The following is a 14,607-nucleotide window of genomic DNA, read 5'->3' on the forward strand; positions in this document are numbered from 1 at the left end:
TGAACTCAGATTGCATTTCTTTTTTTTTTTTTTTAGACGGAGTTTCACTCTTGCTGCCCAGGCTGGAGTGCAGTGGCACGATCTCGGCTCACTGCAGCCTCCATCTCCTGGGTTCAAGAGATTCTCCTGCCTCAGCCTCCCAGTAGCTGGTATTGCAGGCATGCACCACCATGCCTGGCTAATTTTGTATTTTTAGTAGAGACGAGGTTTCTCCATGTTGGCCAGGTTGGTCTCGAACTCCCAGCTTCAGGTGATCCACCCGCCTCAGCCTCCCAGAGTGCTGGGATTACAGGCATGAGCCACTGCGCCCAGCCCAGATTGCATTTCTAAAGATGGAACATGAAAAAAAATATATACAACTTGATTTTCACATTGTTCTATTAGTACCAGAAGAGGCAACAGCTATTAAAATGTGTTTGTTTGGAGGTTTTTCTTCTAGGGAAAAACTAAATGCTGGGTGAAATAAAGAGAAACCAATATAACTTGGTATTCATAAATACAATATTCTAAGTTTTATCTTTATGTCAACTTAGATCATGGGAAAACAATGCATTGTTACCCATATAAAAACTTCTGAAAAATAAGTTCTCTGTTTTTAAAAATGGGAATCCTATGGTGACGTTCCCTAGAATTTAGTGCCAGTAAAAAAGTTTTCCTTGAAGATTTGGCATACTTTTACACAAGAATCCTTTGGGGTTTGCCTTGGCTGTCAGAAATCTCAGGATTCAATTTAATACATACTATAGGTGAGTTAAATTATCTTACGATGGGTTTGATAATCTTTTTTTCCTGTGACTTCTGATGTCTTGTTCTTCCATGTGTGCATCTGTAAGTTGACTTATATCCTTTTGAGTATAATTGGGATATGATTAATGAATAAAACTATATTTTGATTTATTATTCTTTCTGTGTTTAGAAATTATTAGAGTTGGTGACAATAAGAAGATTCATCAGATTGAACTCATTCCAAATGATCAGCTTGTTGCTGTGATCTCAGGACGAAATCGTCATGTACGACTTTTTCCTATGTCAGCATTGGATGGGCGAGAGACCGATTTTTACAAGCTGGCAGAAACTAAAGGGTGTCAAACCATAACTTCTGGAAAGATGCGCCATGGAGCTCTCACATGCCTGTGTGTGGCTATGAAAAGGCAGGTCCTCTGTTATGAACTATTTCAGAGCAAGACCCGTCACAGAAAATTTAAGGAAATTCAAGTCCCATATAATGTCCAGTGGATGGCAATCTTCAGTGAACAACTCTGTGTGGGATTCCAGTCAGGATTTCTAAGATACCCCTTGAATGGAGAAGGAAGTCCATTCAGTATGCTCCATTCAAATGACCATACACTATCATTTATTGCACACCAACCAATGGATGCTATCTGCGCAGTTGAGATCTCCAGTAAAGAATATCTGCTGTGTTTTAACAGCATTGGGATATACACTGACTGCCAGGGCCGAAGATCTAGACAACAGGAATTGATGTGGCCAGCAAATCCTTCCTCTTGTTGTAAGATTCTCTTTCTTATGGCTGTCTTATCTTTATGTCTCTTTCCTTCCTTTTCCCTTCCACTTCGTCTCCCAAATGTTGTCATTGTTAGTATCAGTTTTTTTAAAAAGTCATTCTTAATGCTTTTCCTCAGTATTGATTATGTTGTTGATGTAAAAACCATATGCAGTTAGGCCTGGGCAAACAGGGCCAGCATTAGCATGTGCGTAATTTAAACAAAACATCTTTCTGTGGAATATTTCACTAAGATGGATTTTTTACCCCACATCCCACATCGTATTTTGAAGTAATCCTGAATTGTTATCTCATGGTCCCCCAAAATATGGTGCTTGTAAGCTTCAGTGTCTCACAGAACTTACTCTGGAGAAGTAGTTACTAAGTGAATTATTTAATCAGGTATGTAAAGGTATAATGTAGCATCTATAAGAGGTATTTTTTCAGTTTTCCACTTTTATCTAGATGAGTAGATATTTATAATTGCTTATTTTACCCCTTCAAGAAATATTAAGACGTAATAAATTATTGAATACTTTTTTTTTTTTGAGAGATGGAGTCTTGCTCTGCCACCCAGGTTAGAGTACAGTGGTATCATCATAGCCCACTGCAGCCTCCAACTCCTGGGCTGAAGCAATCCTCCTACTTCAGCCTCCCGAGTAGCTGGGACAGCAGGTGCACACCACCACACCCAGCTTACGTTTTTATTTTTTATTTTTGTAGAGATGGTCTCATTAGTTGTTCAGGCTGGTCTCAAATTCTTGTCCTCAAGCAGTCCTCCCAACTTGGGTCTCCCAAAACACTGAGATTATAGGCTTGACTCACCACACCCAGCCTTATTGAATACTTTTAATTATAGAATACTTTGGTTATTGAAAATAATCCAATTATTATTGAATATGTGCCATTGAATATGAGTTACAGCAATGAGTAAAATAGATACAGTCTTAACCCCACAGAGCATGGGGTGCAGTGGAAAAGATTCGTGATAAAGCAAGTAGTTGCAGTAGAGTGTAAGTGCTATGATAGCAGAAGTAGAGAGTTCTATAGAAGCACATAGGAGAAGTATTTCATCCAAACTGTTTTGTTTTTAATGAAAAATACTTAAGCATGTTAAAATGCTGAAGGGAAAAAAAACCCTAGGGAACTACGTGGATAAGTAGTCTATATGGGAAATAGAGTAAGACTGCCAAGAAGGCCAGAGAGGACAAAATTCAGAAGACAGGTGCAAGAATTACTTGGGGGCAGGAGGAGTAAAACCTCTTCATTTGTAATAAGATAGGAGGAGGAGTGATGGGTATGGGTCTAGTCAAGTTTAAAGGTTCAGTGCAAGAAAGTTTGGAAGGGCAATCCATGCTTATTACAGAAAAATCAGAAAGTTTGTGTCAACAGGACAAAAGAAAAATACCTCTAGTTCTACCCATCCGGACTTTTTTTTTCCCCACCCTCCATCCTGGGATGAACGACTTAACTATTTTTTGTTGTTATTGTTGTTGCTTTTTGTCTTTCCAGCTTTTCAACTGCAGATCTTGGGAATTAACTATTTTTAATATTTTGTTTCTTCTGAAAAATATAGTCTTAGGTGGGCACAGTGGCTTACACCTGTAATCCCAGCACTTCAGGAGGCTGAGGCGGGAGGATCGCTTGAGGCCAGAAGTTCGAGGCCAACCTGGGCAACATAGCGAGAACCAGTCTCTATAAAAAATTCTCTTTAATTAGCCAGGTGTAGTGGTTGCATGCCTGTCGTCCCAACTACCCAAGAGGCTGAGGTGGGAGGATCACTTGAGCTATGATCATGCCACTGCACTCCAGCCTAGGCAACACAATGAGACCTTATCTCTAAAAACACAAACCCACACACTCTCACACTCTCACACTCTCTTGCTTATCAATAGAATAAATGCTGTCTTGTAACTGAATCAGATAATAATTACGATTATTCTAATGTAGAGTCAGAGTTGGAATGTCTGACTTTTTTGTATAACTCTGCCAATAATTCCCTTTGTAACCTTAGTTTAAGTAAACCATTGAATCTCCATTTGTTGATATTCATTCTTTCAACAAGCATATATTGAGCATCTACCCTATTCATGTAACTGTGCTACAGTGCTTTATTATACATTCTTAACAGGGACTAGCACACTTACCTGAAGATTTGTCTGCTTTCTAAGTTTGATTCACTGTCAATAACTTAACTACTTTTAGGAATCAAATACTTTAAATATAATGAAATTCCTTTATAGAACTCATGTTGGGCAAAGAAACAGTATACCCCTGGTGTTTACAGAATCCGTCTATATTATAACGGCTATATAATCTGAACCGTGGTGTACCAGTTCTTCATTTACGATATATGTTCTGTTTGCTTCAAAAATTTTTTGATTTGGCTACTATATGATAGCCACATAGGATTTGGGTGGGATTCCACTCTACAGTTATTTAGTGTAGACCTTTCAAAATATTTGGGGTTTAATAGTTAAAAGTAATCCGCAAGCTGCCCCCTCCTTCCCTTCTCCCAGGTTACAATGCACCATACCTCTCGGTGTACAGTGAAAATGCAGTTGATATCTTTGATGTGAACTCCATGGAATGGATTCAGACTCTTCCTCTCAAAAAGGTAATTTAATATTGAAATGTAGGCTAAGCCAACTGAGTATAAGTGAAAACACTAAATTACTACATAGTAATTTTTTTTTTATTCAACATTTTCTGGCATGTGTAATTGGCAGTTTGTGACTTAACTAAGAGTGAGAAAATAGAAACAGAAATAAAGTTGGTCAATTTCCTTATGCCTAGCTAAAACCATACTAATTTTACTATATTTGGTTTATGCAAAGGATGATTGTTATTATTATGAACAACTAGAATATATCCTACAACTTAAAATGTCAGTGTTACCTTCCACTTTTGGATTAAGGAGCTCTGAGAGAGTACATGAGTATTATGAATTATAACTGTCATTCACCCAGTGTTTAATCCTGTGGGGACAGATTTAACAGGCTAGAAAAGTAATTGAACTTAGAACCAAAACTGTTTAAGTGTCTCATAATTGAAAAATAAAGATTTCATATATTCCTAATAAAACATAATATTTTTCTTAATGTATAATCCTGTTTCCATAACAAAGAGAATTTTTACAATTATAGAACTGCTAGTTTGCAAAAATGGAGAGCAATAGTTTCATATAGATAGATGTCATTATATATATAGCATGTATGATTAGTTGGGGGACAGGGTTTAGAGAATACGTGAAAGTAGCTGAGATCATATTTCAAAATTAGCACCCGTTTAAAATCATAATAGCAGTTTAAAAAGCTCTTGTAAATACTGCCAGATTATCTAAAGCAACTAAAATATCCTCTAGTTTGTAAATTTGGATTGGTCATTATTACTTTTCTGTGGATTTTTTTGTTTTTGTTTTGTTTTGTTGCTGTTTTTGTTTTTGAGACAGGGTCTCGCTCTGTCATCCAACCTGGAGTGCAGTGACATGATTTCAGCTCACTGCAGCCTCCATCTCCTGGGTTCAAGCAATTCTCCCACCTCTGCCTCCAGAGTAGCTGGGACTACAGGTGTACACCACCATGCCCTGCTAATTTTTGTGTTTTTAGTAGAGACAGGGTTTCACCATGTTGGCCAGGCTGGCCTCGAACTTCTTACCTCAAGTGATCTGCCCGCCTCGGCCTCCCAAAGTGCTGGGATTACAGGCATGAGCCACTGCGCTCAGCCCTATTTGATTTTTATCATGTAATTTTTGCAATATATGTGAAAGAATAGATACATGGCCTTTGTGAAGGATAATAATAAACTGATCACTCATGAACCTACCTCCTAACCTGAGAATCAGAACATCACTCATATAACTGCAAACTGCATCATGTTGTGCTTGTCATTCCTTTGCTTTTCTTAAAATACAGAATTTTTGCATATTTAAGTATCCCTAAATAATATAGCTTTCAGTTTTGCTTGGTTTTGAGCTTTATAAAAATGTTATAATATATAGTCATTTTCTATCTTGCTTTCTTTACTCATCCACTGAGTCTCATTCATTCATGTTGTTACATATACCATATAGTTTATTGCCTTTCAGTACTATAAAATATTCTGTCGGGTGAACTTAGCACTACTGTCTGTTCCCTGACTGGGAGACATTGAATTATTTACTAGCTTTTTGCAATCGTGATGTTGCTGCATGTTTTTTGGAATAGTTTTCAGGAGTTTGAGTCATATACCTGGGAGCAGAATTGATGGGACATAAGGAGTTCAGTCAGCTTTATGAGATAGTGTCGTATTATTTTCCAAAGTAATTGTACCAACCAATACTCCCATCAACAGCATAAAGGAATTCTTATCCACATCCTAGTACTTTCCATTGTCAGGATTCATAGGTTTTGTAAATGGTTACAAAGTAGTATTTCATTGAAGTTTCAATTTGCATGTCGCTAATTAACTGTGTAGTTGAAAGTCTTTTGTATGTTTATTCATCATTCATATTTCCTCTTCCATGAAATGCCTGGTCATGCTTTTTGCTCATTTTGCTGTTGGATTGGCCATATTTTTCTTATTTTTTGGAATTCTTTATACATTGTGGATACTGGCTAATAATGGATATGTAAATCTTTTTCTTCTTTGTGACCTATTCATTCATTTGTATTTGGCTTAACAGAAGTTACTAATTTTAATGTAGTTAAATGTATCTTTCTTTTCCTTTATGTTTGTCTTTTTTCTCTTGTTTAAGAAACTCTTTCCTACCTTAAGGTCATAAGATACATTCTATTCTCCTCCAAACATTTTACCTTTTTTAAAAAATCTTTTTTAAATGTGTATACCCAGCCTCCAAACATTGTAAAGCTTGGCTTATTATGTTTATGTTTTTAATCCAATTGGAATTGATGCTTGGTTCCATATAACCAGTTGCTCAGTCACTGTTTATTGACAGTCCCTCCTTTCCCCAGTGATCTACCCTTCCATCTCCATCATATGTATGCATTTAGTTTTTGATAGTAAGAATTCATAAATCAGCTGTGTTGATATCTTCTTAGTGTAACTGTTTGGTCATTAATGGCTTTAAAAAGTCTAAGGTTTAAATGTATTTCTACTTATTTGTTCATTTGCTTAAGATAGCCTTCCTTTAAAATGTTTTCATTGCAAGTTTGTTTGTTCAAATTAGATAGTATTATACCTTTCCAGTCAGAATTATTGTTGATTTTTCTGAGAGGGCTGTATTTTGAAGTAGATAAATGAGAAGTCTTAATAAGGTGTGCTTTATAAGTAGGACAAAAGTTTTATAATTTAATTTTTAAAGGTTTTGTTGAAATACTAATTTTGTTTTTTATTTTAGGTTCGACCCTTAAACAATGAAGGATCATTAAATCTTTTAGGGTTGGAGACCATTAGATTAATATATTTCAAAAATAAGATGGCAGGTAAGAAAATATATATATTCATAGGGGATAGCTTCATTGGAAATATTATTTCTAAGCTAACTGCCCAAGGTCACATTAATAATAAGTGCCAGAGTCCAGATTTCAACACAGGTGTATCTTACTCCAAGTCTATGATGTTGGCCACTATCACATTCTTAATATATTAGAATAAATTACTGAGCAAAAAGTCGTTCTGTTTAAGCTCATGTATTTGATTCTGACGTACCTTGTTATTTCTCTGTGGAGTACCTGTGTAAGTAAAGAAAGTGTAGCTGTTTATGTCTTCTGTATTTTCAATATTGTAGAACCTAACCAAAATTTGTAACATTAAAATTATAAATACTCATCTAGAGTTGAGGAATATGTCTTCAGGAACATATCTTCTGCCAGTGTACAGGGCCTAGCACTTTGAAAGTGGTGATGTCAGCATAGGAAGAAGCAGGAAAGAGAGGAGAGTCATGGGAGTGCCTGGAATCAGGAGAGGGAATGGAGACCCAGAGTGTTACAGACAGGAGGGGAGGATATTTGGTCAGTGACCAAAATATTGAGGTCACACACATGTCATTACATACCACACGTAAAATGCCAGGGAGACTGTTCACATAGAATTAAATGTTGTTTGCCTGTCAGGGTGTCCAAAGAGTTAAAGTCTCACTTTTAACGAATATTATTATGGTGCCCTCTTCTATATAATAAAGTCATTTTTGTGTCATAGCAGCACATTTCTATATAATAGAAGTATTTGTAAATTTCTGATCTGTTATGGCAGGTCTGTTAGCGAGGATGTATTTACAGTACATTATGTATTTAAAATTTTTTTTTTTTGAGACGGAGTCTCACTCTGTTGCCCAGGCTATAGTGCAGTGGCACAATCTTGGCTCACTGCACCCTCCTTCTCCTGGGTTCAAGTGATCCTCCCACCTCAGCTTCCTGAGTAGCTAGGATTATAGGTGTGCACCACCACACCCAGCTAATTTTTGTAATTTTAGTAGAGACGGAGTTTCACCATGTTGGCCAGGCTGGTCTTGAACTCCTGACCTCAAATGATCCACCTGTCTCAGCCTCCCAAAGTACTGGGATTATAGGCCTGAGCCATCACGCCTGGCCAGTATTTAAAATAATTTAAGTAGACAAATATAAGTAAAAATACTGGCTTCAAGAAAACACATTAAAATGTTTAGACCCATTATTTTGGGGTAGTTAATTTTTTTTTTTTTTTTTTGAGGGGGGAGACGGAGTCTCGCTCTGTTGCAAGGCTGGAGTGCAGGGGCACCATCTCAGCTCACTGCAACCTCCGCCTCCTGGGTTCAAGTGATTCTCCTGCCTCAGTCTCCTGAGTAGCTGGGATTACAGGCATGCACCACCATGCCCAGCTAATTTTTTTGTATTTTTAGTAGAGACGGGGTTTCACCATGTTGGCCAGGATGATCTCCATCTCCTGACCTCGTGTCCCACCCGCCTTGGCCTCTCAAAGTGCTGGGATTACAGGCATGAGCCACCGCGCCTGGCCATGAAATTATTATCTTAATGGTTTTCTCCCACCTACCCCATATTCCTCCAATAAATTTGGCTTTTCTACTATCAAAAAAAAAAATCCGTCAGAAGTTTTTCTGTGATTTTTTTTGTTGGTTTTGTTTTATTTTGTTGGTGTGTTTTGTGTTATTAAGTACTGGAATACACAAAATTGCTTGATTTCTGGTTCAGTGCGTTGGTACATTGTCTTGGAACCAGATGTTTCTTGGTGAACAGGCTGGTGAATATAGCAGAAGTCTGTGGTAAGACTCCATTATGACTTAAGAAAGGATATTCAGGTTTTAGAAGTGATTCTCATTCAGAGATGGCTACCTCGTGAAGTTAAAGAAATGTAAGCTTTAGATACTTCACTTCCAAGACCCATACTTAGTTTTATACAGGCATACCCCTGTTTTGTTGTGTGCCACTTTATCGTGCTTCACAGATACTACATTTTTTACGGATCGCAGGTTTATGGTAACCCTGCCTCCAGTAAGTCTCGGTGCCATTTTTCCAACAGCATGTGTTGACTTCATGTCTCTGTTTCACATTTTGGTAATTCTTGCAATATTTCAAACTTTTTCACTGTTATTCTGTCTGTTAGGGTGATCTGTGATCAGTGATCCAAATTTGAGGTTATCGTAATTGTTTTGGGGTGCCACAAACCATGCCCATATAAGATGCCAAACTTAATTGATAAATGTGTGTGTTCTGACTGTTCCACCAAGCAGCTGTTCCCTGGTCTCCCTCCCTCTCATTGGGCCTCTCTATTCTCTGAGAACCAACAATAGTGAAATTAGGCCCATTAATAGCCCTACAATAGACTCTAAGTGTTCAACTGAAGAGTCGCACATCTCTTACTTTAAATCAAAAGCTAGAAATGATTAAACTTAATGAGGAAGGTATATTGAAAGTCGAGACAGGCTGCAAGCTAGGCCTCTTGCAACAGTTAGCCAAGTCATGAGTGCAAAGGAAAAGTTCTTGAAAGAAATTAAAGTGCTGCTGCAGAGAACATATGATAAGAAAGTGAAACAACCTTATTGCTGCTACAAAGAAAGTTTTAGTGATCTGGATAGACTGTCAGCCGCAACATTCCCTGAAGCCAAAGCCTAATCCAGAGCAAAGCTTTCTCTTCAATTCTATAAAAGCTGAGAGCTGTCAGGAACCTGCAGTAGAAAAGACGTTAGCAGAGTTTGGCTCATGAGATTTAAGGAAGGAAGCCATCTCCATAACATAAAAATGCAAGGTGAAACAGCAAGTATTGATGTACAAGCTCAGCAATTTATCCAGAAGACATAGCTAAGATAATTGATGAAGGTGGCTACACTGAACAATACAAAATTCAGTTTAGCTAAAACAGACTTCTATAGGAAGAAGATGCCATCTAGGACTTTCATAGCTAGAGAGGAGTCAATGTCTGGCTTCAGAGGACAGGCTGACTCTTGTTAGGGATTAATGCAGCTTGTGGCTTTACGTTGAAGGCAGTGCTCATTTACCATTTGAAAAAATCCTAGGCCCTTAAGAGTTACAGTAACTCAGCCAGGCATGGTGGCTCACACCTGTAATCCCAGCACTTTGGGAGGCCGAGGCAGGCAGATCACCTGAGGTCAGGAGTTCAAGACCAGCCTGGCCAACATGGAGAAACTCTGTCTCTACTAGAAATACAAAATTAGCCAGGCATGGTGGCGCATGCCTGTGATCCCAGCTACTCAGGAGGCTGAGGCAGGAGAATCACTTGAACCTGGGAGGTGGAGGTTGCAGTGAGCCGAGATTGCGCCATTGCACTCCAGCCTGGGCAACAAGGGCGAAATTCCATCTCAAAAAAAAAAAAAAAAAAAAAAAAAAAAAAGAATTATGGTAACTCTACTCTGCCTATATTTTATAAGCAGAACAACAAAGTCTGGATGGCAACACATCTGTTTACAGGATGTCACTGAAAATTTTAAGCCCACTGTTGAGATCTACTGCTCAGAAAAGAAATACTTCTTTCAAAATATTACTGCTCATTGACAATGCACCTAAGTCACCCAAAATCTCTGATGGAGAGGTACAAGGAGATTAATGATGTTATTTTCACATCCGCTAACACAGCATCCATTCTGTAGCCCGTGGATAAAGGAGTCGTTTTGACTTTTAAGTCTGATCATTTAAGAAACACATTTCATAAGGCCATAGCTGCCACAGATAGTTATTCCTCTGATGAATCTGGGCAAAATAGATTGAAAACCCTCTGGAAAGGATTCACCATTCTAGATGCCATTAAGAACGTGTAATTCTTGGGAGGAGGTCAAAATACCAACATTCACAGGAGTTTGGCAGAAGCAGATTCCAGCCCTCATGGATGACTTTTAGAGGTTCCAAACATCAGTGAAGGAAATAGCTACAGATGTGATGAAAAGAGCAAGAGAACTACTAGAATTAGGAGACTGAATTGCTGCAATCGCATGATAAATTTGATTGGATGAGGTGTTGTATCTCATGGGTAAGCAAAAAAAAAAAAAAAACAGTTTCTTGAAATGGCATCTACTCGTGGTGAAGATGTTAAGAACATTGTTGAAAAAACAAGAAAATATTTAGAATATTACATACACTAAGGTGATAGGGCAGAGGCAGAGTTTGAGAGGATTGACTCCAATTTTGAAAGGAATTCTACCGTGGGTAAAATGTTACCAAACAGCATCATTATGCTATGGAGAACTGTCTTTTGTGAAAGGAGGAGTTAGAGTGGCAAACTTTATTGATGTCTCACTTTAAGAAATTGCCACAGCCATTCCAGCCTTCAGCAGCCACCACCCTGCTCAGTCAGCAGCTTATCCACATCGAGGCAAGACCCTCCAGCTATCAACAAGAATACGACTCATGAAGGCGAAGATGATTGTTAGCATTTTTTGGCAATAAAGCATTTTTAAATTATGATATGTATTTTTTTAGACACATACTGTTGCACACTTAACAGACTACAGTATAATGTAAACATAATGTATATGCACTGGAAGACCAAAAAAATTGTGTGACTTGCTTTATTTTGGTATTTATTATGTGGTCTCAAATTGAACCTGCACTTTTTCCAAGGTGTGCCTGTATTCTGTTTCTTAGAGGAACTCCACATATTTGTATAAAATTGGCTCCACCCTATTCTCACTGTGTGTGACTCTGCTGGTCGTAAATGTGTTCATACCCACTATGTGTCTATAAGACAAAACCTATTACGACTTGTCTTTTCCCATGCTTTTTCATCTTTCTACTCTAGGCTAAGAGTAGAGGTAGATCTTGGAGAAGAGGGACCTGACAAAATTTTAATGTAGTTGTCTTTTTCTTTGAAAAAGGAAGGAAATCCCATCTCAAGAGGTCCTTTCTTTTTCTGTGTTTTGCTTTCTCCATCATTTCTTAAGAGGTCAAAGTGTTCCTGCAGCCCTCTGCCTGTCCAAAATCTCCCATTGCCACCCTAAGTCTCTTTATTTACCCTCATAATTCTCAAATTCCAAATTTATGTCCCACATTCTCATTCACTTCAAAAATTCTGTTCTTTGGATGGGCATGGCGGTGCATCTGCCTGTAATCCCAGCTCTTTGGGAGGCCAAGACAGGAGGATCACTTGAGACCAGGAGGTCGAGGCTGCAGTGAGCTATGATGGTGCCACTACACTCCAGCCTGGGCAACAGAGCAAGACCCTGCCTCAAACAAATAATAATAATAATTCTATTTTAAAAATATTTATTGTTAGGAAAGCAGTCTGCCTAAGCCATATTATTATGCCACGACGATCATGTTGCATTTCTGCTGATTATCACCTTTGTTTTCTTCTAGGCTCATTTGGCTTCTTCGCACCTCCTCTTCACTTCAGCTTTTTGGGTGTTGAAAACTTCTAAACTTTCCTGTTTTTCCTTATCTTATTTATAATGACACCCTTTGTTGTGTTACATGGATACAGTTGTCTATTTTTTTCTTATTTTCATACAGCCCAGCATGTTTTGGGAGTCCCTGGCAGACAGTTTTATTTACTTCTAGATATTAAACCTGACATCGGATAAGACTATCACTGGGTTGCTAGGTGTATATGATTAAACATCATCTACCCCCAAGATCAGAAGAGGAGAAATAGCAACAGATTCTTACCTTTTGTAAAGGAAGGGTAGTGGGAGCACAGCTCCTTCTTTTTACTCCGTATCTCATAGATTGAACCTTGCAAAGGAATTTTTTTTATTATGTAAAGATAGTTGTAATTGTTATTTACCACTTATGGTAAGTCAAGCTTACCATTTATGCCTGATAACTGTTCAGGGTAACAATAGTAGCTCTTTAACAACACCCTAAGCCATTGAAATCAATACCTGGAGGGAGAGAAAATATAGTATTGAGATACTGGGGTAGGGTGGCTGATTAGAGTGACAGAACACCAAGGCAACTACAGTTTTCTTCTAGTAAAATTATGTCCTACTGTGTTTATAATCAAGTAAAAGTGAAAGTATATTTTGTAAGCTATGTTCACTTTCAGCATATTATCTGTTTACATAGGTTCTGTTAAATATTATTTACTGTGGTTATCAACACAACATTTAAAAACCAGAATTGCATATACTTGTACTATCAATGTTTGTACTGTCTTGGAGGTTAATAGATAAAAAGCATTTTAACAGTTTAAAAAACATCATTATCGTTTGTATTTTTATTTTAACAGAAGGGGACGAACTGGTAGTTCCTGAAACATCAGATAATAGTCGGAAACAAATGGTTAGAAATATTAACAATAAGCGGCGTTATTCCTTCAGAGTCCCAGAAGAGGAAAGGATGCAGCAGAGGAGGTAGATACTTAACCTGTACTATCATCCATGCCTGCTTGTACCATCTGAAGGACTACTTGGTGATGATACTATATTTGATTTGGAAGGAAAATTGGGTATCTGAAAATCTCATTCATCTGTGGTGTCAAAAACTGCAATAATGAATGTAACTTCTCAGTATCATTTTAATTAATATTCTCAAAATTGTGAGTATGCACTGGATTAAAGTACCATATTTTTATTCACTTCATTCACTTCTCTATGTATATGGAATAGTCATATTTTTGGATTGTGTACCTTTCTACAACATAAGCATAGGACATAGCTGTGCATACAGTAAACCTGTATATGTCTAAGAAGTTCAGACTAACTACTCTCTTCATGAGCAAACAGAAGTAGGATTGTAGTATTTACAGTTACATATAAGACCGTTTCTGTAGTGTTATCAATCATTTTTAAAGAGATACATAAAATGTTCAGAATTATATGTAAAACAAAGTAGAGCTTCTTTGATGTCTTAAGTATTTAAAAAGACCCTCTACTGTTCCACCTAAAATCATAAGATCTTTTTTTTAAAATTTAAAATATTCTAAGGAAGTACATTTTTAATTGAGTATATTCTGTTACTCTATATTCTTATTAATGTGATTTAACAGTTGTATTTTTATTAAGAAAATTAAGCTTAATTTTTTTCATAAGCTACATAAATTAACTGGAAAAAGTATCTAAACAGATGCTTTGTCTTACAGGGAAATGCTACGAGATCCAGAAATGAGAAATAAATTAATTTCTAATCCAACTAATTTTAACCACATAGCACACATGGGTCCTGGAGATGGAATACAGATCCTGAAAGATCTGCCCATGGTAAGAGGAATTAAGAGTGAATGTAAAAAAGGGCGGGTGTGGGGGGAATATAAATACATAGGCTTAAATACATGCGTAGACTTCAAAGGATATGTGAATGTAATGAGGAAATGTTTCTCTCAGTATACCACAATATGTCTAAGATACATGATGACATACCTGATGAACAAAACATAAAATTGAGACTTCTGTCAAAAGCCAAACAAATCAGGTTCTTACTTAGTTCCATATTGGAGAATTTCTCCCATGCCTAGGTTTACTATTGGTGGTGGAAGAAACTACCAAATTTGGAGAGGTTCTATACCAAATTTGGAATGTGGTTACCAAATCACTAAAATTTCACTACGTGTTAGCAAATCAATACAGATATTTGGCCTACTCTTTTTTTTTCTTCCCAGAGAACCGCATAACTTGATCATTAATGGTTACATCTCTCCGATAGTTGTGAAATTAAATCTTTTTCCTTTACCCAGTTACAAACATGTTACCTGGTCAGTTGTACATGAAAAAGTATAACATA

The 14,607-nt window shown here is 37.3% G+C and overlaps 1 protein-coding gene across 19 annotated transcripts in view; it reads left to right on the plus strand.

The window, feature by feature from the left end:
• Positions 1-14,607, plus strand: part of CDC42BPA (CDC42 binding protein kinase alpha) — a 314,383-nt gene that overhangs the window by 276,474 nt on the left and 23,302 nt on the right. For all 19 annotated transcript variants that reach the window (XR_004030077.1, XM_030812764.1, XM_030812771.1 and 16 more), the window contains 5 exons: positions 917-1,510; positions 4,024-4,121; positions 6,843-6,927; positions 13,118-13,241; positions 13,970-14,087. Coding sequence is in view for 18 of the 19 variants with exons in the window: in XM_030812764.1 (XP_030668624.1) it covers positions 917-1,510; positions 4,024-4,121; positions 6,843-6,927; positions 13,118-13,241; positions 13,970-14,087 (1,019 nt within the window). In the remaining variant the exon portion in view is untranslated. The remainder of the gene's footprint in view (positions 1-916; positions 1,511-4,023; positions 4,122-6,842; positions 6,928-13,117; positions 13,242-13,969; positions 14,088-14,607) is intronic.

This window comes from Nomascus leucogenys, chromosome 5, assembly GCF_006542625.1.
Source record: "Nomascus leucogenys isolate Asia chromosome 5, Asia_NLE_v1, whole genome shotgun sequence".
NCBI classification, from domain to species: domain Eukaryota; kingdom Metazoa; phylum Chordata; class Mammalia; order Primates; family Hylobatidae; genus Nomascus; species Nomascus leucogenys.